General features: G+C 55.8%; 1 protein-coding gene across 4 annotated transcripts in view; it reads right to left on the bottom strand.

The window, feature by feature from the left end:
- ADGRA2 (adhesion G protein-coupled receptor A2) overlaps positions 1-21,784 on the bottom strand; it is a 45,924-nt gene that overhangs the window by 2,996 nt on the left and 21,144 nt on the right. For 2 of the 4 annotated variants that reach the window (XM_034965941.4, XM_063606714.1), the window contains exons 3-18: positions 12,020-12,091; positions 11,647-11,718; positions 11,420-11,491; positions 10,965-11,128; positions 10,056-10,269; positions 9,392-9,556; positions 7,772-7,970; positions 7,143-7,292; positions 6,852-7,013; positions 5,568-5,792; positions 5,196-5,412; positions 3,041-3,249; positions 1,896-2,023; positions 1,357-1,480; positions 713-858; positions 130-219 (exon numbers count right to left, since the gene is read on the bottom strand). In XM_034965941.4, the coding sequence (XP_034821832.1) occupies positions 130-219; positions 713-858; positions 1,357-1,480; positions 1,896-2,023; positions 3,041-3,249; positions 5,196-5,412; positions 5,568-5,792; positions 6,852-7,013; positions 7,143-7,292; positions 7,772-7,970; positions 9,392-9,556; positions 10,056-10,269; positions 10,965-11,128; positions 11,420-11,491; positions 11,647-11,718; positions 12,020-12,091 (2,409 nt within the window). The remainder of the gene's footprint in view (positions 1-129; positions 220-712; positions 859-1,356; positions 1,481-1,895; positions 2,024-3,040; positions 3,250-5,195; positions 5,413-5,567; positions 5,793-6,851; positions 7,014-7,142; positions 7,293-7,771; positions 7,971-9,391; positions 9,557-10,055; positions 10,270-10,964; positions 11,129-11,419; positions 11,492-11,646; positions 11,719-12,019; positions 12,092-21,784) is intronic. The other 2 variants (XM_063606713.1, XM_055116458.3) reach the window with 2 other exon arrangements.

Genomic DNA, 21,784 nt, shown 5'->3' with positions numbered 1-21,784 from the left:
GGCTTGGTCAGCATGCATGGGCTTGGGTTGGGTTATGGCTGGGTGGACCTGGCAGATGGCCCTGCCAGTGGAGTGGAAGGCATCTGGTGTTAGGTAGGTAGGCTTGGGGCGGGAGGGAGGGGTGCTCACTAGGGGCTGTGGTCCCGGTAGTTGTGGATGTTGACTGCAGCTGTGATGCCACAGATAATGAGTGGAATCCCTCCAGCGATCAAATAGAACCTGGAGGGAATGAGGGATTGGGGGTCCCAGAGATGGGGAAAGGGAAGGGAAGAACTGGGTGCTTAGAGCCCTTTGCTTGATGTTTCTGTCCCATCCTCTTTCCCCTTTAAATTATCAGAATTTTTTGCCAGGGATGCAAGGTCCCTGCAGGGACTACTTGGACTTGGCCATGACTGTTCTAAGGGGCAGAGGCCAGAATTGCTCTCTCACCCTAAACAGTGCAGAAGTCAGGGGTGCCACTCAGGTTCCCAGGATCCTTGCCATGGCATTTGGAGTCATCTCCTTCCCTGGCTTTGTCATGCCCCAGAAGCCCGCAAGATGTCCCCCACTGCATGGTCTTGTGTGACCTGCTGAGTCTAGGGCCTAGCCTCTCCCGTCTTTGGAGAGTGATCTCCCAGGGACCTTAGACTCACCCTTCACCCACCTTGGGAGGTTTCCTACGCCTGCGTTGGAGTCCCTCCCCAATTGCAAAGCTGGAATTGAAAGTATGTACCGGAGCATAGGACTGGGAGTAGGCAGAGCGGGGTCCCCTTCTTGCGGAGGGGGTGCCCTCCAGGTGAGCTCCTTGTGGAGCACTCGCGCCTTCACGCCCATCCAGAGCAGCGTGGATAGGGAGGAGTAGTGCAGGGTGATGCCCACCTGCGGGGTCAAGGCACGGAGGCTGGGGACCTGGGGACTACGACTGGACCCTCCCAGAGCTTCAGTCCTGCTGGTGTCCTCCCAGGCTTCCAGCCTCCGGCCCCCAGCTTTTTTACTTTACCCAGCCCACTCCCCATACACTCGCCAAGCTTCCATCCCTACTGCCACCCTCTGCCTCCACCCCAGGGTTCTCTCCCATTGCAGGGCTTCCCATGACCCTGATATGGCTATCTGGCTGATCCCCCACCTCCCCACCACTGCACGTCTCCATTTCCACTTTGAAGCCCATCTCCCATTCTCTCTAATCTGGTTCTTACCACCCCCTACTTTCACTCGCCACGACCCACCATCCCTGCCTTCCAAGGCTGCCACAGAGGAAGCCATGGAGCCATGGCCTACGAGCACCAGCCTTTTTCTTCCAGCGCATCTCCCCACTCTATGCCTAGGTGCCAGCACTCATCTCGGAGCACCACCCCCAGAGCCCCTTCTCCTGCTTACCGCCTGGCAGACCATCTGGTAGTTGGTGAGTGTGATGCCCCCCGCAAAGACAGCAGAGGTCATGGCCATGTGGAAGCACAAGTTCAGCAGCATGTGCCAGCCTTTCCGGGACACACGGATGGAGCTGCCCGGAAACAGTCTCAAATTAATGGCCGTCCAACCCAAGGTCAGGCCCATGGGGTCTCAAGGCCATTGGGAGAGCCACGGGGGGCAGGCACATATCTGCGTGTGTGAATGGTTGGGAATGTGACAGAGGCCATAGGGTAGGGAGTCCTTAACCCCTCAAAGTGATTCCAACCCCAATGGGTGAGAGGCTGAGAAAGTCATGTGGACCCACCTGGGGAAAAAACCCCTGCCAAGTCCTCAGTGAGTCCACCCTGCACCCATGCTGGGAGGTTTCCTACACCTGCCTCGGAGTCCCTCCCCCATTGCAAAGCTGGAATTGAAAGTATGTACCGGAGCATAGGACGGGGAGTGGACAGGGTGGGGGCCCCTTCCGTGCCTGCCCACCACGCCCTCCCTCCTGCAGGAGCACCCACCTGTGGTTGAGGATGTAGGTGATGATGGTGGCGAAGAGGCAGAGCAGCAGCAAGGCCGTGCAGGGGTATACCACGGGGTGCAGCCCTGCCCCGGCGCCCCCCACCTCCCTGGGAAAGGCGCTCAGCTCCTGGGAAAGGGCAGGAAGGAGGACGAGAGGAATGTGGACACCTCGCCAGGCCCCCAGGCCAGCTTTCCTCTTCCCAGGCCCCATCAGCCTTGGTCCTGCACTTTGGTGCTTAGTTCATCTGGGCAGGGAGGAAAGCTTCGGGCTGTCCACTCTTAGGAAGCCAGCCCTATGGAGCCAGCTACTGCAGCCCCTTCCCTGCCTCCAGTCCTGCTTTGCTGAGGACTCTTCACACCCTCAGCCTGAAAAACCAGAGATGAGGAGAAAGGGAGCAGGTGCTGCCTGTGACCAGCAGCAGGCCTGCAGGACTGGAGAGTGGCAGTACCACGTGCCACGAGGGAGGGGGTGACCAGGAAGGAGAAGGGTTCCCAGATTATTTTTTTCTTCTTTGTAAGAATCTAGTCTCGGCTGGGCACGGTGACTCATGCCTGTAATCCCAGCACTTTGGGAGGCTGAGGTGGGCGGATCATTTGAGGTCAGGAGTTTGAGATCAGCCTGGCCAACATGGCAAAACCCTGTCTCTACTAAAAATACAAAAAATTAGCCGGGCATGGTGGCACACGCCTGTAATCCCAGCTACTTGGGAGGCTGACTCAGGAGAATTGCTTTGGACCTAGGAGGCGGAGGTTGCAGTGAGCCGAGATCATGCCACTGCACTCCAGCCTGGTGACAAAGCCAGACTCCGTCTAAAAAAAAAAAAAAAAAAAAATCTGGTCTCAGAAAGTGCAGGATGTGAAGGCCAGGCTAGGGAGTTCCAGATCCATCGGGAGTTCCAGATCCATCAGATCCAACTATCTGGATATAGGCATGGAGGCCGGACCTCCCTGTCTCCTGAAAGATGGAGAGGTAGGAGAGGCCAAAGGGCCATTTCCCCACATCCCACCACTCATGGGGCCCAATTAGGGCTGCAGTCCTTTCTGTATTTCTCCATGGTCCCAAATGGTCAGAGTACACCCACCCCCATTTTCCACCCAGCCCGTGTCCCTGCCCCCCCGACTTGTCACCCCTCCGCACACCCACCATGAGCACGGCCACATTGCCCAAGTGCTGGCAGTGCAGGGCGCTGACATTGGGCTGGCTGGAGCGGAGCTGGCAGCCCTCTGAGGTCCAGCCCCCGGCCTCCCCGGGCCCCTCCTGGCTCCACCAAGCGGCCACAGGTTCGGCTCCCTCAGCCCAGTGCCGCAGCGAAACGGCCACTGGCTCTGTCAGGTTTCCCACGCCACAGCCACCTACAGCGGGAGAGGGACGTCCACACAGACACACACAGGGTGTCAGGGAGGTGGGCTCAGCCGGGACTCAGTAGCGGCAGCAGTGACAGGGTGTGTACTAGGCACCTGCCGGGCAGGGCACAGTGCTGGGCTGGGGGCATGCAGTGAGATGCCAAGGACAGCCTCAGTCTAATGGGGGACCCTGGAGGGGGTGGGTGCGGATGATGGTGGAAAATGTGAGCCCTCTGTGGTGGCCCACCCTGAGTGCTGGATGAGCAGTGATGTCATGCTCCATGGTGAGGACTCAGGCTGGCGGGGGCTCAGGGACAAGAACACAGAAATGCAGATGGAGGGAACAGAAGCCAGGTGAAGGGAGGAAGGAGGAGGGAGGCGGGCGGGATGGAGAGAGGACTAGGAGGAGGCGTTCCCAGTGGGAGAGGGGCTCCCGGAGCAGGCCCTGGGCTCCACAGACCCCTCACCCACCCGCCTCAACCCACACACTCCCACAGCCCACGCGGTTGCGGACACAGGGCTTTCACCTTCCTCAGGCCACCTTACTTGTCCTTTAAGTCTTAGTGGTTTTCGGGAAAGGCCTCGCTGGCCTCCAGCTAGGTTGGGTGGTCCCTCATCCCTGTGCCCTCCAAAACACTTCACTGCTTCTCACTTACAACGAGCTGCTCTTCACTGCTGCTCACTTACAACGAGCTGCACTCACAATGACTTGTCCACTGCCTGTCCTCTCTGCTGAAGGGTGTGTTCCTCAAGGACACAGCCATAACTGTCTGTGCACAGGTGTGTCCCAGCTCAGGCACAGTCTGGCACATACCAGATACTCAGTGAGTGTCCCCGGCCAGAATGCAAGACCTGACAGCAAGAGTCTGTGCTAGAAACAGGATGGAACCCACGGTGGGGTGGCAGCACCTTCTGGCTGGGCAAAGGGGGTACAGCCACATCGCTAGGACCCTAGAGGGCTCATGGAGGGAGGCAGACGTCCTGATGATGGGAAACAACCCAAGACTTTGAAGGGGCTCTCTGATGTGCAAAGTGCAGTTTGCAGAAGGTGAATCTGGTGACGGCATGAGGGATGGACTGAAGGTGGAGGTGTGGGGGCCAGAGATGGGCTGGTGTCAGCGTGGATGGTGGGAGCAACAGTGGAATCACTGGCAGAAAGAAGGCAGGTGTGGGGTCGCTGGTCCCGGGGGAGAGATGGAACGACAAAAGGGGGACTGCAGGTGATCCATCTGCTTTCTGGGTGCCAGGCCCCCAGCTGGGTGGCGAGTCAGACACTCGGTGTCTCCCACCCACCACACCTCTGCTCATGTTGTTATTCCTCTGCCCTGGTCTCTGCCCTTCCTTGGTGTCTCTGAAAGTCCTGATCATCCCTCAAGGCCCATCTGTGTCAGTCCCACCTCCGCCATGACAGCTGGAGCCATGTTGCCTTTTCAGGATGCTTCTCACCTGGGCTGCCTGTGCAGCAGCTGCCTGGAACCTCTCCTGTGGCTGCCCTGGGAGGTTACTTCACCCTCTACTGCTTAGGTAGCCTCTGGGAGCAGGGACTATGGCCTAGATGTTTTTATTCCTTCCAGCACCAGTGACAGTGCTGTTTCTAGCAGGCACCTATTCAGCATTACTTGTCTGCATTGGGCCTGTGGTGTGTGTGTGTGTGTGTGTGTGTGTGTGTGTGTGTGTGTGTGTGTGTTGGAGGGGGCTATGCTCATAGCCCTCTTGAAATTGAACAAATCTGGGATATAGAAGGCAATGTCTTCCTGAGGCTTTTCTCCTCCAGACCCTTTCTTTATGGGGTATCTCTACCCTCTGCCCTGTTGGGAAAAGGTGAGAGACCCAACATCCTGTGTCAGTTCCACTAGGGCACTGGGGGGCTGTGGGCCAGGGAAGGGCAGGATAAAGGGGAACAGGGCGGACACACGAGAGGCACCCTGGGCGGGGCGGGGAGTTCAGTCCCTTACTGGTTCCTGCGAAGATGACGGGGGTGGCCACGCCATGCCTCTTGCCAGGCCCAGCAGCTCCAGGGCGTGAGGTGTTGCTGTGGCTGCGGAAGAGGCGGCCATTTCGGAAGACGAGCAGTTGCAGGGTGCAGTCTGGGGGCACTGGGGGAGCCAGGGCAGCCGGAAGGGATGAGAATAGACTCGGGGGCAGCTGGATGGAGGCCAGGGCCACGCTGTTCTGGGGGGACATAGGAGCTCCTCAGAGACACCAGGACCCCCTAGAGCACTGATGTCTTGCAGCCCCCTCCTCCCACCTCCTCTCACTGCCCCCACCAGGCACCTGCATCTGAGTGCCTCCCTTCTCCCACCCTCTCTCCCTCCCCCAGCGCCCACCTTGATGTGGAAGGATGACAGAGAAACATTGGGCCTCCCGGTGGTGCAGCGGAAGCGGAGCTGCTGGTCAGCTGGGGGCTCGGGCTCAGGTGGGGGGTTCTGGCCAGGGCTTCCTGGCCGTGTGCCCGGCACCCCTCCCTCCCTCCTCTGGAAGGCTGTGCAGGTCAGGCCCACGTAGCTGTGCGGCTTGATGAGGTAGGCCTCCAATGCCACGTTCCTCGCATTCTGGGGACAGGGACCTTGTCATCCCACCATTTGAGATGGTGGCCTTCTGCTTGGGACTGCACATCTCTCTCAATGGGCCTGCTCAGGCTGTAGTCCTCCCCTTCAATCCTCAGTTTTTTCAAAGCCACCTCTCTCTTTTTTTTTAGAGGAACAGATTCTTGCTATGTCACCCAGGCTGGAGTGCAGCATCACAACCAGCTCACTGCAGCCTACAAATCCTGGGCTCAAGTAATCCTCCCACCTCAGCCTCCTGAGTATCTGGGACTACAGGCATGCTACCATGCCCATCTAATTAAAAACTTTTTTTTAGAGATGGGGTTTCACCATGTTGCCCAGGCTAGTCTCAAATTCCAGGCCTCAAGTGATCCTCCCACCTTGGCCTCCCGAGTAGCTGGGACCACAGGCGCATGCCAACACTCCTGGGTAATTTTTGTATTTTTTGTAGAGACCAGGTCTCTCTGTTGCCCAGGCTGGTCTCCAACTCCTGGCCTTGGGAGATCCTCCTGTATCGGCCTCCCAAAGTGCTGGGATTACAGGTGGAGCCACTGCGCCTGGCCTCTTGCTCACCTCTTAAGTATGCCAGTTCTGTTGCCCGACTCAGTTGTAGAGCAGGCTCCATGTCTCACCCCTTTGCATCGCCCCAAGGGCCTAGCACAATATCTTGAACATACACGATGCTGTACTGTGGTTGTTATCAGACTGGATCACTCACCTTCTCTCAGGGAACTTCCATTACTCTTCACTCAATCCTGAGTGCTGTCTGCCCTGCCACCAAGCCTTCCTCCCGTCCCTTCTACTCCTTTCACTCTTCCTCCTGCTTATTCCCATCAGGCTGGCCCTTTGGCTCAGTTCCCCACCACGGAGTCTGGCATCACTTCTCCAGGGTCACCGGCCACCTCTCCTTAGCACTGCCCCTGACAACTTGGAAGTGAACCCCATGGCTCAGAACTTTGTCACGTCTGCTGCTCTTGCTAGCTGGGGCACGGCAGGTGCATGCCTGAGAGGGAGCGCCTCCTTCCTCTGCATGCCAGGGCCACCCCCTCTGCTGACCCCCATTACCACTGAGATGTGCTGGGCATGGGGGCTGAGGGCGGCCCCCCCGATGCGCTCCAGGGCACCCACGATGCGGCTGCAGGCCTTGTCCTCGCGCTGGGCCAGCCACAGCAGGTGCTCGTCCACCAGCATCAGGTTGCTGGCCATGTCCACCATCACCTCTACCAGCTGGGGGGACAGGGAAGTTGCTGAGGGCAGGGGCGGGGTTTGGGACCCAGGAGCTGGAGTGAGAGAGAGGCTTGAGCAAATGAGGGATGGGGGCGTTTTCCGAGCTCCTGAGGTCCAGCTGAGTCTCACCTCTTTGATCTGGTCGACATAACCCAAAAATTTCTGGATCATCTGAGCCACATAGACTACATCCATCATGTCTGAAAAGCTAGCGGCCTCGGCTGTGTACACACGCAGCTGGTGAGCCAGGGTCAGCGCATTGGAGGCATTGATGGGCATCTGGGGATTGGGGGAAGAGAGAGGACCATCTCGCCTGTTCCTTCTGCCCCCGAACTGCCCCTGGGGACCCTCTGCTCTGTGCCAGTGCTCAGTGCCTGGGGACAGGAGTCCAGCCTACCTTCTGGGTCTCATCAAGCTAGGAGGGCAGAGGAGGCTGAGACCATCACAGCCCAAGGCCACCACTGCCAGCACCCCTGGTGTAAGGACAGTGGGACTCTGCTTTTGGCGTTGGTGAGTAAAGGGGCGTGAGGTGGCCAGATGGGGACAGAGGACTGGTGCCCTTCCCCACTGTGGCCTCAGTGGGTCTGAATAGCAGAGGGCGGCTGGAGGAGAGGAGCCGGCTCCTGGCTCTGCACAGGCAGGAACAGGAGGCACAGCCCAGCGGCCTGGAGATAGGGCTCCCCTTGCCCGTTAGGTTGGCTTCTCCCTTCCCTGTGCCCCCGAAGCAGAGCTGGTGGGGTGCCCCAGCCTCTCCTCACCAGCACGAAGGTGTACAGCACCCTGGTGATGTCGTTGGTGTAGAGACAGTGGGAGTAGTCCCCTGGCTCCCAGCGGCCGGCACGGTCACACCGGCGGGAGGCTCGGGTGCCCGGGGCACCCCCGCCCAGGGGCACTGAGGTGAAGGGATACTGCAGGCAGGACTGGTAGGCTGTGATGCCAGCCAGAGTTCGGGGCCACCTGGGGGGAGAGGCAGGAAGTTGCCGATGAACCGGGCTTCTCAGAACAACAGCCCTTCTCCCGACTTTAGAACGGTGAGGCCGGACTCCTTGGGGCCTTGGGGAGGGATCCAGGAGCGGGGTTCAGACCAGCCTTCCAGGGGTTCCCAAGTTCCACTCTCTTTGTTCTGACCGGGCTGTCACAGGTGATAGGGGGCTGGACTTCAGAGTTCTGAGTTTAAATTCAAGTTCTGCCACTTATTTGCTATGGCTTAAGGCAAGGTATTTATCCTTTCTCAGCCTCAGTATTCTCAGCTGTACAGTGGGGAGAATAATAGCTTCCCTGCATAACAGAGAGGGTCACTGGGATCTTAAAAGGTGATACTCTTTGTGGGTGAGCTTTTGCAAACTATGAATATAAGGAAGCAAATAAAAGCCTTTTTGTGGCCAGGCACAGTGCTTGAGCCCAGGGGTTTGAGACCAGCCTGGGCAACAAAGTGAGACCCTGTCTCTACAGAAAATAACACAATAAGCTAGGCATAGTGTCTGCGCCTGTAGTCCCAGCTCCTTGGGAGGCGGAGGTGGGAGGATTGCTTGAGCCCAGGAATTCGAGACTGCAGTGAGGTATGATTGTGCCACTGCACTGGAGCCTGGATGAAAGAGCAAGACCCTGTCTAAAAAAAAGTCGCAGTGGCTCAAGCCTGTAATCCCAGCACTTCGGGAGGCCGAGGCGGGTGGATCACTTGAGGCCAGGAGTTCGAGACCAGCCTGGCCAACATGGTGAAACCCTATCTCTACTGAAAATACAAAAATTAGCTGGGCGTGGTGGCACAGGCCAGCTACCGGGGAGGCTGAGGCAACAAGATCATGCCATTGCACTCCAGCGTGAGACTCTCTCTCAAAAAAAAAAAGTCTTTTTCTGCAGCACATCTCAGATGGTAATTTTGTTTGTTTGTTTGTTTTTGAGATGGAGTCTCGCTCTTGTCTCCTAGGCTGAGGCTGGAGTGCAATGGTGTGATCTTGGCTCACTGCAACCTCCGCCTCCCAGGTTCAAGCAATTCTCCTGCCTCAGCCTCCTGAGTAGTTGGGATTACAGGCGCGCACCACCATGCCTGGCTGATTTTTGTGCTTTTTGGTAGAGATGGGGTTTTGCCATGTTGGCCAGGCTGATCTCCTGACCTCAGATGATCAGCCTGCCTTGGCCTCCCAAAGTGCTGGGATTGTAGGCGTGAGCCACTGCACCCGGCCTCAGATGGTAAGTTTATACATAAAGTCTATCTATTCGATAGCAAGGCTTCAGGCTGAATGACAAAAGGAAGTGTCTTCTCCATCTTTAGGACCCAACAGAGACAGCGGATGGGGAAACTCTGGCCACCTGTGATGTCAGGTGCAAGGGTGGGGTTGGGGGCTGGGCAGCCCTCTACAGGGTGGAGTGGGCCAAACCTGAAGTCCCCGCGGTTGTTGGCAACACGCTCGGCAGGGCAGTAGGAGGCAGAGGTCTCCAGCACCACGATCTCCACCTTCTTGCTGGCGTTGCCTTGGGCCATGGACACGGTGCACTCCCACTCGCCTGAGGCCCACACGCCGATGTGAGACAGCGTCAGCTCACTGCGGGTGGCAGGTGGAGCTGGCTCGTGAGTCACCCTTGGGCCCAGCCACGTTGCCCTCCCTCAGCACCGTCCTACAACACTAGCTGCAGGTCCTTTTTTCTTTAATGAAACAAGGGATGCAAGTATGCACTCCTTTTATTCTGATTGGCCTTATGATACTGTTTTTTTGAGCTTCGATTTCCCCATCCTTATCATGGAGCCGATAATATCTCTCTTGCAGGTCTACTGTAGAGATTAAATCTGGTGCCATAGATAGGAGCCACTCTATACAATGTAAGAACACTAAAGAGATGTGAAGTATCATCATTTTGTTCTATCAGATATTTATTTCTAGCCTCTATCTAGACCATTGATAACTTAGTCCAGGCTTTCCATAAATATACACGCACAGTCTCCCGGGAACACATCTGGGGGCAGCTCTTTTGCGGGGTGGTGACGGGTAGGGTAGGTCCCCCAACCCCATGCTGAGGCCTGAGGAGGGGCAGCGGGGCTCATACCTGGTGATGAAGGTGCAGTCGTGGATGAGGCTCTCGGCCAGGAGGATGCCCGCCTGCTCATCACCCTCCACAGGGGCTCGGTTGTGGTACCAGCGGATGCGGGTGTCGTTGCCCAGGTAGCTGGCAGAGCACTGGAAGGGCAGCCGATCCCCCTGGAACACCACTTGGCGTAGGGACGGGATGAGGTGGTGTGTGTGCAGCTCCAGGGCCCCCTCTGTGGGAGGAGACACCAGGCGTGAGGCCCGAGTGCACACGCATGTGAGGCTGCACGTGTGAGTGAGAGTCCAGCAGGATGGGGTGGGGCGGGGCGGGGCCCTCGGCCTGCAGCCTGCTCCAGCTGGGAAGGAAAAGGGGTCAAGAGAAAGTCTCTAGGGGTAAGGGTAAAGGGGAGGGACAGGCGGTTTTTGGACAAAGAAAAGTACTCCTTTCTCAGCACACGTGTTACCCCAAGAGGTGGGGCCAGATGAAAACATAAACAAGCAGTCCCAAGGGGGCTTAGAAAAGCTGATGGAGGACTGACCCTGGGACACCGAGGGAAAGGGGATGCCCTGGAGGACACGCCCAGCACACAGTCATAGGCGGAGTAGGGAGAATAACACTGGCCCCGCTTCACAGGGAGGGTCGCTGGGAGAGTAAATGTGATTCTTTTTGTGGGAGAGCTGTTGCAAACCTGTAATGAAAGACAGCACAGAAAAGCCTTTTTGTGCTGGGCAGCACTTCTCGGATGGTGATTTATACATAAAGATAAGGTCTCCCTAAATGCAAGAGCAGGACTCAGTGTCGTGGTCTTTTGCAAATTGCAATACAAAGGTAAAAATCTGTGGGTCTGAGGGGAGGCTCGTGTCTGGGCCCTGGGTTGGTGGAGAGGCAGGGTCCCTGGGAGATGTGTAGTTGGGGGGACTTGCTCACCGCAGCAGAGCTGGGCCTCCTGGAGGCTGCCCAGGGCCTGCGCATGCAGGGCACTGGGGTAAGCACAGAGCGTGTGTTCCGACAGCTGCAGGGAGCGATTCTGGGCCCAGGGCAGCAGCCAGCGCAAGTGGCAGTCACAGGTCAGGAACTCGGTGCCCAAGTCCCTGCAGGGTGGGCAGAGGGGTCACGGAGCAGAGCAGAGGGAGTGTGGGCTCATGGGTGGCCTGGGGCCCCAGGGAGGGATGAAGCTGGAGAGGGTAGGAGGGGCAAAATCGGGTCTATGTGCACCATCTCTGCCCCGGGCCATCGCGGGAAGGTGATCATGGGGGCATTTCAGGCACTGTCTGCTGTGGCCACTTGTGAGGCCAGTCCTGGTGGTCATGATACTTATACATCTCTCCTGGGCAGAGAAAGGGACAGGGGTCTGGGTCCTTGAGCTAGGAAGAGATACTCACACAACCTTAAGGGCTGGCAGCTCATCAAAGACCCCAGGTTGCAGACTGGAGAAGATGTTTCCAGATATGTTTCTGCAGGGAACAGGGGACAACTGAGATGGGGTCTTAGGGTGTCCATGGGCCGGCGGAGGAGAGCAGGTGGGATGTGGAAGGGTTGGGGGCCACATTTTGCTTCCTATGCACTTCTTCCCTCTCCTCCCCTCCCCACTTCTCACCCCATCACTTACAGTCGGAGAAGCCTGGGGAGGCCCTGGAAGGTCTCGGAGGTGAGACAGCCAATCCGGTTGTTGGAGAGATCTCTAGAGAGACACAGGCAACCTCAGCGTGTCGGCCACGTGGCAGCACGTGGGTCCACTTGTGAGGAACACATGGGTGGGGCCAGGGCTTGTGTTGGGGGGTGGGATGAAAAAGGAGATGAGGTTGGGGCCAGGCCGCAGCTGGACTGGAAATGCCAGCTCCTTTGACCCCAGCCAAGGCACCCAAGCGGAAAGGAGGGGCAGGTGTGGGTGGGTGAGAGGAAGGGGGTGGGCATGGAGCAGGAGGTGTGACTTTCTCCCTCGGGAGGGGAGGGGTGGGGTCAGGGGAGGGCGTGCCACTCACAAGCGCTTCAGCTCCCCCAGGCCCAGGAAGGCGCCCGGCTGCACTGTGCTGATGATGTTGTTCCTCAGGTCCCTGCAGAGGCAAGTGCAGAGGCCCTCACATCTCTCCCCGCCGGAGCCGCCCTGCTCCCCGGGAGGGGTCCTCACTGTCACCACGGTGTTGTTGCTGGGTTTCTCAGGGACTTGACTTCCTGCTAAACCTCTGCTCTCCTCAGCACCGGGTGGGAGGTGGGATTAAAGAACCACCCCTGATCAAGGCCATCCTGGCCAACATGGTGAAACCCCGTCTCTACTAAAAATACAAAAAAAAAAAAAAAAAAAAAAATTAGCCGGGTGTGGCAGTGTGCACCTGTAGCCCCAGCTAGGCAGGAGAATTGCTTGAACCCGGGAGGCGGAGGCTGCAGGGAGCCAAGATCGCGCCACTGCACTCCAGCCTGGGCGACAGAGCGAGACTCCATCTCAAAAAAAAAAAAAAAAAAAAGAACCACCCCCTCGGACAGGCCTCCTCCGCCTCCCTGGCTACCATCAGCGGGCACTGGTCAGAACAGAGAGAGGAGACGAAGAAGCCAAGAGATGGGATCACAAGGGCCTCAGACAACATGGAGAGCGTCCTGGATTGGAAGTTAGGAGGCCTCCTTTCCCACCCTGCCCCACCTCCGGGCTGCCCTGGGAAGCATTTGAAAATAGGTGTCATGGTGTTTTGTAAATTGCTATGCAAAGGTAGAAGCTTCTTGAGCCTGGCCTTTGTGGGCAGGGGAGGGGGCGCATGGGAGGGGTAGTTTTTTTGTTTTGTTTTGTTTTGGAGGCTGGGTCTCTCTGTCACCCAGGCTGGAGTGCAGTGGTGTGATCATGGCTCATTGTAACCTCAAATTCCTGGGCCCAAGCCATCCTCCAACCTCTGCCTCCCAAGCAACTGGCACCACAGGTGTGCGCCACCATACCCGCTAATTTAAAAAAAAAAATTTTTTTTTGGTAGAGACAGGGTCCCACTATGTTGCCCAGGCTGGTCTTGAACTCCTGGGCTCAAGTGATCCTCCCTCCTGGGCCTCCCAAAGTGCTGGGGTTACAGGTGTGAGCCACCGCGCTTGGCCAAGGAGGGTATTTTTATGGCTGTTTTATCCCTGTGCCCCTCTCTGTCTGACAGGCGAGGAAACAGGTCAGGCAGCTGGCCGAGGCCCAGGTGGACTCTGCCTGGCTCCTCTCCAGGGCAGGGGTGTAAGTCCTGTCCAGCCTCCTCCTTCAGATGAGGAAGCCAGGGAAGTGACAGCTTGTTCAAGGTCCTCAGTCCTGTCTTCTCCATGGGTCTCCGCAGGAGCCCGCAGTGTCGGGAGACAGGACAGAAGGGGGCTGTGACCCCCCAGGGATCCCAGGGGCCAAGCCTGGCCTGGAGGAGTGAGCGGCAGGTAAGTCCGCAGCCTTCCAGCCCTGAGTCTGTGGCTCAAATTCAATCATGGCCTAGGCACAACTCTCTGCCCCCTTCCTCACCTGCCCCTGGGGCTGCAGGGACAGTGCTGAGGAGACAGTGCCCACCCACAGGCGACCTGCTGGGTATCTGCCTGCCCTAACCCCACACCTGCCAGGGCAGCCCCCTGGGCTCTTGGGGCAGGCAGGACCACAGAAGACCAAGGTGGGTGCCTGCTCACTGGCCTTCTCCCTCACCCTGTCCTCTGTGCCCTGCACAGCCAGGGACAGATGCCTAGAAGGCAGAGTGGGTGGGGCCAGTTGCCCACCTACTCAAAGGCCAGCTGGCTCTTTCCTGAGCTAAACCAGGACAGGCTTCAGGCTCCATAGAGCTCATAGGCCTCACAGCCCAGTGGGCCTCCCTGTCCTGGGTCTGAGATGGAGGCAGTGGCCTCTTGGCTCCCACCCACTGGCAGGAGATTGTGAGGCCACAGGCAAGGGTGGGTGGACCCCTGGAGCAGGCAAGGGTGGGGGCCCCCTGTCTGAAGGGGCTGTGGCGGGAAGACAGGAGATCCACAGAGATTTCTGGGGCCAACTTGCTTTCCCAGGCCTTACCACCCCTCAGCCCAGATGGAGGAGGGGGTCAGGGTTGGGGGCTGAGGGGACTCTTGGCCCTGCCACCCCTCAGCCCAGATGGAGGAGGAGGTCAGGGGTGGGGGGCTGAGGAGGCTCTTGGCCCTGCCCACCACAACCTCATCAACGTCTCTGGATTACTGGGCAGGAGGGGGTTAACCAAGCCGGCTGCCCGCTGGGAGGAGAGGAAATGGGTGTTCAGGACGGGGAGGTACTGTCCCACCAGGGGGCCTGTTTGTGCACAGTCCCGCTTGGGGACAGAAACACTGTGCACAGCCCTTCCCACGGCCAGGGGAGCCCTCACCCTCAGCTCCTTCCCATAGGAAGGACTCGAAGGACTCAGCCGGCCTCCATGACCCCAAGTCCCTGGAGAAGGAAGGGAAGGGGCCACCAGAAGGGGCCAGTTCCCTAGAGGAGGGATGGCTTCCATGCTGGGGTGTGCTGGGAGGTGCCCCCCAGTGGGGCGCACACAAGGACGGTGCCAGGACACTGATCCTAGGCCCCTGGCCGAGGGAGAGGGATGCAGGATAAGTATCCTGGCTGCCAGGGGTGCCCCTCTGGCCCAGCCCCCACCGTTTTGCCGCCAGACCCCATCCTCACTGCCTGCCCCTCTGGGACTGTCCCAGCATGTGCCCCCTGGCCCCTGTTGGGGTCTGGCCATTCTCAGGGCTCAGCCTCCCACCCCCACGTGGGGGACGGGCAGAGGGAAACACATTCCTCATTGTGTCACTTCCCTTCATGGGCTGCCAAGGGGCTTAGGCGCAGCCCCCCTTCCCTCCCCGCTCACTTGTGTTTATTCTCATTTCCTCCCCGGCCCCCCTCAAAAGCCCCCACCCGCCTACCCCACTGATGCTCTGCAGATGGGAGCGAGGCGGCGTCCAGGCCCCAGTCCCTCTTCCTGCCCTCGATTTCCTGCAGCCCAGCCATGCTGGGGCCTTGGAGAGGGCACCTCCACCTCCACGGAGGGTGGGCATGCCTTCTCCCTTGCCTCAAGCCCGCCTGGGGAGGAGCCTCGGGGTGACCAAGGCAGCCCCCACGAGTGCCCTTGGGAGCTGGCCTGTCTCGGCTCTCTGGGCTGAGCTCTGAGAGCCTGAAGGACCCATGGGAAGCCGATGCTGCCTGGTCCCTCTGGGTAAGAAGCTGTGTCCTCCCTCGGGGCGGGAGAAATGCTACCATAAGACTTGGACATTTTTGGGACCTGCAGGTCTCCTATAGATTGGTTGTTTTGAGCCTTTTTTTTCTTAGCACATCCTTTTGAAGATCTATGAAGGCCATGAACTTCTGCCCGAGAAAAACTCACTACACCCATCACTATGCATACAATTTCCAGAGGGGCATAGAGCCCAAGTTAAGAAGCCCCGGCCGGGTGCGGTGGCTCACACCTGTAATCCCTGCACTTTGGGAGGCCGAGGTGGGCAGATCACCTGAGGTCAGGAGTTCGAGACCAGCCTGGCCAACATGGTGAAACCCCGTCTCTACTAAAAAAAAAAAAAAAAAAATTTAGCCAATGTGGTGGTGGGCGCCTGTAATTCCAGCTACATGGGAGGCTGAGGCAGGAGAATCACCTGAACCTGGGAGGTGGAGGTTGCAGTGAGCTGAGATTTCGCCACTGCTGCACGCCAGCCTGGACGAGAGTGAGACTCTTAAAAAAAAAATGACAGAAGTCCTTTGCTGGATGGTCTGATCTGATCCCTCCGTTTCTCAGGTGAAGCTAGAGTAGCTTGTGGAAGCACGCGCAGATATGCTTCCACAGGGCCCTGTCCTTGGAACCTGGGAAAGACGCAGGGTGTTGAAGGCACTTCCCCTCCCTGCTACCCATTGCCCCTTGACTCCAGGCCACCCCCTCCCTGTATCTCTGTCAATATGCAGGAGGATTCCCCTAAGCCAGATGTGGAGGGAGGATTCCTGGGAGCAAATCATGCCCTATGCCATTGTTGGGAAAACAGAGGCTTTGGGAGCTGAGTGTGTAAGAGTGAGTTTGTGAGCAGAAGCAATGAAAGGAGGAGGGAGTAACGGATGAATAAAAGTTCAGAAAAAGCAAAACGGGGTGAAATAGGAAACAAAGCAGAGTGTTAAGTTGAATTTAATAACAACTTAAAAATTTTACACCTTTGGCCAGGTGAGTGGCTCATGCCTATAATCCCAGCACTTTGGGAGGCTGAGGCAGGTGGATCACCTAAGGTCAGGAGTTCGAGACCAGCCTGGCTAACATGTTGAAACCTTGTCTCTACTAAAAATACAAAAAATTAGCCGTGTGTGGTGGCGGGAGCCTTGTAATCTCAGCTATTCAGGAGGCTGAGGCAGGAGAATCGCTTGAACCCGGGAGGTGGAGGTTGCAGTGAGCTGAGATCACACCATTGCACTCCAGCCTGGGCAACAAGAGCAAAACTCAGTCTCAAAAAAAAAAAAAAAAAATTGCACCTTAAAGGATACCATCAAGAAAGTGAAAGAGAACCACAAAACGAGAGAAAATATTTGCAAATCAGATCTGATAAGGGATGTCTATCTAGAATATATACAGAACTCTTACAACTCAATAGCAAAAAGACAAATAATCCAGTTGAAAAAAATGGGCAGGCTGGGCATGGTGGCTCATGCATGTAATCCCAGCACTCTGGGTGGACAAGGCGGGCAGATCACGAGGTCAGGAGTTCGAGACCAGCCTGACTAACATGGTGAAACCCATCTCTACTAAAAATACAAAAATTAGCTGGGCGTGGTGGTGCACGCCTGTAATCCCAGCTATTCAGGAAGCAGAGGCAGGAGAATCACTTGAACCCAGGAGGCAGAGATTGCAGTGAGCTGAGATCATGCCATTGCACTCCAGCTTGGGCAGCAAGAGTGAAACTCCATCTCAAAAAAAAAAAATTGCATCTTAAAGGATATCATCAAGAAAGTGAAAGAGAACCACAGAATGAGAGAAAATATTTGCAAATCAGATCTGATAAGGGATGTCTATCTAGAATATATACAGGACTCTTACAACTCAATAGCAGAAAGACAAATAACCCAGTTGAAAAAAATGGGCAAAGGATCTGAATAGACATTTTATCCAAGAAGACACACAAATGGCCAATAAGCCCATACAAAGATGCTCAACATCACCAGCAGTAAGGGAAATGCAAATCAAAGCCACTTGACACCTACTAAGACAGCTGTAATAAAAAAGAGAGACTCCAGCAAGTGTTGATGACGATGTGGAGAACTGGAACCCTTACACATTACTGGTCGGAATGTAAAATGGTGCAGACACTTTGGAAAACAGTTTCACAGTTCGGGTTACCATATGACCCAGAAATTCCACTCCTAGGTATATATCCAAGAGAAATAGATACATCCACACAAGAACCCATAGCTGAATGTTCACAGCAGCATTGTGCATAGTAGCAAAAAGTAGAAACTGGCCACGTGTGGTAGCTCAAGGCTGTAATCCCAACACTTTGGGAGGCTGAAGTAGGAGGCTCACTTGAGACCAGGAGTTCAAGACCAGCCTGAGCAACACAGTGAGACCCCTATCTCTACCAAAAAAGAAAATTGGCCAGGCATGGTGGTGCGTGCCTGTAGTCCCAGCTATTCAGGAGGCTGAGACAGGAGAATTGCTTGAGCCCAGGAAGTCAAGGCTGCAGTGAGCCGTGATCATGCCACTGCACTCTAGCACTCTAGCCTGGCGCCAGAGTGAGACCCTGTCTGTCAAAAAAAAAAAAAAAAAAAAAAAAGGTTGGGCATGGTGGTTCACACCTGTAATCCCAGCACTCTGGGAGGCCAAGGCAGGCAGATCACAAGGTCAGGAGTTCGAGACCAGCCTGACCAACATGGTGAAACCCCGTCACTACTTAAAAATACAAAAATTAGCTGGGTGTGGTAGTGCGCGCCTGTAATCCCAGGTACTCAGGAGGCTGAGGCAGGAGAATCGCTTGAACTCGGGAGGAGGAGGTTGTAGCAAGCCGAGATCGCACCACTGCACTCCAGACTGGGCAACAGAGTGAGACTCCATCTCAAAAAAAAAAAAAAAAGTAGTGTCCACCCAAATATTCAAGAGATGAAGGGATAAACAAAATGTGGTGTAGTCATACAATGGAATATTATCTGGCCATTAAAAGGAACGAAGTGCTGATACGTGCTATAACATGGGTGAACCCTGAAAGTACCATGCTGAAAGAATCGAGTTATGAAAGATTACCTATTGCATGATTTCATTTATATAAAATGTCCAGAACAGGCAGATTTATAGATCTATAGACAGAAAGCAGATTAGTGGTTGCTTGGGCCTGGGGAAGAGGGGGTGGAGGAATGAGGAGTGACTGTTAATGATTCAAGGTTTCTTTTGCGGATGATGAAAATGTTCTAAAATTAGATTATGGTGATTACACAATTCTGTAAAATATACTAGAAACCATTGGATTGCACACTTTTTTTTAAACGGGTGAACTTTTATGGCACGTAAATTATATCTCACTAGAGCCGTTAAAGAGCATGTGAGTTTTTATGACTGTGTGTGTGTGTGTGTGTGTGTGTGTGTGTGTGTACCCACATACAGGCAGGGTGGGGCCGCAGAGAGTCAGCTCCCTCTGGCCCCACAGACCTCCCTGCTTGTGGGTTTGAAAACCAAATTATAGGTTCGGAGGCCACAAAGCAGCCTTCCCTGGGCCTACAAGACTTCCAGGGTTCACTAGAAAGTGGGGGCTGGCTGAGAAGTGGGCCAGGACACCCTGCAGGTATAGAAGTGTCTAGGGGAGGAAGGGAGAGGTTCTAGTCCCATCCTCCAGGTGCCTCTTGTCTCTGATAACAATCCACAGGTTATTTATTGAGCATGTACCCCATGCCAGGCATGGGGGCTACCATGGCAAACAAGAGGGCCGTCCCTGAACACATCAGCCTTCCCTCCTGGGCCTCAGTGGTGCAGGAGTCCAGGCAGCTTGTCTGCGGCATTCCTCCCCAGTGTTGTTGGGGACGGGGAGGGGAGGAGGGACAGAGCCCAGCAGCCTCACCCTCGGCCCCACCCACAGATTAATGGAAGCCACCTGGCGTTGGGCAAGCCTCACTCCACCCCCAGGCCGCCACTTTCGTTCGTTCCCATGAGCATCTGCTTCTAATGAGCGCCTCAGCACCCCTGCATACCAGCCCCCGGGGCTCATTAATCTCATTAAGTAATGACAAATCATCCCGGGGCTGACCGGGCTCCCCTTCCCAGACTCTTTCCTTTAGCCGTGCACGAGCCTCTGGGGGCCAGTGTCCACACAGACCCATGTGCTGGCAGGCACGCAGTCTCGCTCCCTTGGCCTCTCTTGGGGCTGTCTGCCCTGGCCGGCTTGGTCCCTGGTCTAGAGGCATCTTACTGTGACTGACACCCTCAGAGCCCCCCAGAAAAGTCTTCCTGTGGCCTAGTCCCCATTGCATGTGCTTGGCAGGGGATCCCAGGGAATGAATCACCAGCTGTACTTGGAGCATGTATATTTCAGCTACACAGTTGCCTGCCCAAGGCTGGGAACTGTAGGCAAATCTATGCAAATGATAGGCGGCCAGGGTAACATCTAGCAACTGGGAAATCTTCAGAGGGGAAGGGAACTGCCTGCCATATACTGGAAGCCTGTGCTGCCATGCGTTCTGTGTAAGGAACTCTTCCTCTGTTCCTGTAACAACTCCTCATAGCCCTATTTTCCAGGTGAGTAACCCAGGGCTGGGAGAGGCACTGGAAGGTAAAAGAAGGAGGGATGATTCCACTCCAGGCTGCTTTTCACACCAAATGGAGTCCAGCGCTCTTTCATCAGCTTCTCTCTGCCCCAAAAGTCTTTCCTTTGGGCAAGAAACAGTCTTGGCCATGCTGGAGGGTGGAGAGAGAGAGGGCACAGACGTGCAAGGAGGGTCTTCTGTACACTCCCTGGGCGGCCCAGGAGGTGTTTCTGCAGGGCTCTGTTTCAGGTCTTCCTGTCTATCCTATCTGGCTGATAAAGGTGTGTGCCCCCCCATCTCCACCCCTACCCCCAACCTCTCTGGACGATCATCTCTGACACATTCCCACTGGGCATCCGCTCTGTGGCCCCTTCCTTGCCCATCCTGCCCATGCTGGCCTCAGGACCCTGCATTGCAAAACAGATACCACGCAGATCTACTCCCAGCTCCTGTACAACAAGGCGACCCCCTCACGTACACACAGCCCATTTGCAAAGGCCCAAGGGGCTCTCAGCCAAGGAGGCCATGCAAACACATTCTGCAACAGCCTGGAGCTTCCGTTTCAGTTAACAGACTGGGCCTCAACCCTCCCACTGGACGTGCTGCTCATAGACTGGGATGTTAAGTTGCCATGGCCTCAGCCGCCCAAGCCTAGACATCTGAGTTTGACAGGACAGAGGGATCAGTGTTTCCTGAGCACCAACTACATGCCAGCCCATGGAGTCTTATTCCTGATGAATAGGCCCTCAGTCTAGGGGTCATCTTGCCCACTGGCACCTAACCCTGGATGAGCATGAGAATTGCCTGCATAGCATGTAAAAAATTCCCAGGCCCCATGGGACAGATGAATTAGAATCTCCAGGAGGGAGGCCCAGCATCTGTATTACCCAAGGGCCCTCTCCTTCTGGGGGGATAGTGGTTGTGATGGTTAGTTTTGTGTCAGCTTGACAAAGGCTATAGTACCCAGTGGTTTAATCACACATGAATCTAGATGTCGCTGTGCAGGTATTTTGTAGATGTGGTTGACATCTTCCATTAGCTGACCTCATGTGAAGGAGATGCTCCTGTATGATGTGGGTGGGCCTCATCCAATCAGCTGAAGGCCTTAAGAGCAGACACTGAGGCTTCCTAGAGAAGAACTTCTGCCCCAAGACTGCAGGGTCTGCTCCTGTCTGACTTCTCAGACTGCTGGCCTGCCCTACAGATTTGGGGTCTGCCAGCCCCCACAATCATGTCAATTCCTTTTTTAAAAAATGTCTTCGTGGCCAGACGTGGTGGCTCATGCCTGTAATCCCAGCACTTTGGGAGGCTGAGGTGGGCAGATCACTTGAGGTCAGGAGTTCGAGACCAGCCTGGCCAACATGCTGAAACCCCATCTCTACTAAAAATACAAAAATTAGCCAGGTATGGTGGCATGTACCTGTAATCCCAGCTATTCAGGAGTCTGAGGCAGGAGAATCGCTTGAACCTGGGAGGTGGAGGTTGCAGTGAGCCAAGATTGTGCCACTGCACTCCAGACTGGGTGACAGAGTGAGACTCTGTCTCAAAAAAGAAAAAAGAAAAAGACCGGGTGCAGTGGCTCATGCCTGTAATCCCAGCACTTTGGAAAGCCAAGGAGAGCGGATCACAAGGTCAAGAGATCGAGACCATCCTCATCCTGGGCAACATGAAACACCGTCTCTACTAAAAATACAAAAATTAGCTGGGCGTGGTGGCGTGTGCCTGTAATCCCAGTTACTTGGGAAGCTGAGGCAGGAGAATCGCTTAAAACCCAGGAGGCAGAGGTTGCACTGAGCCGAGATCGTGCCACTACACTTTAGCCTGGTGACAGAGCGAGACTCCATCTCAAATAATAATAATAATAATAAGTATTTGTATATATAAATACAGCAGTGATCAGTGACCACGTTGGAGACCCTGAGCTCCTCCAGCCCTGAACAAGCACCATCCCTGTCCTGCTGCCCACGGCACACCCTTCTGCCCAGATGGCCCCTCCTCTGGAAAGCCTGGCCCTGTCACTGGGTCCTGTGATTATCTTCTCCCTATGGGCGCTGTGGGTGTC

This window comes from Pan paniscus, chromosome 7 (genome assembly GCF_029289425.2).
Source record: "Pan paniscus chromosome 7, NHGRI_mPanPan1-v2.0_pri, whole genome shotgun sequence".
Classification (NCBI taxonomy): Eukaryota; Metazoa; Chordata; class Mammalia; order Primates; family Hominidae; genus Pan; species Pan paniscus.
The sequence above is the reverse complement of the archived record's forward strand: the minus strand, read 5'-3'. Positions and strand labels throughout refer to the sequence as shown.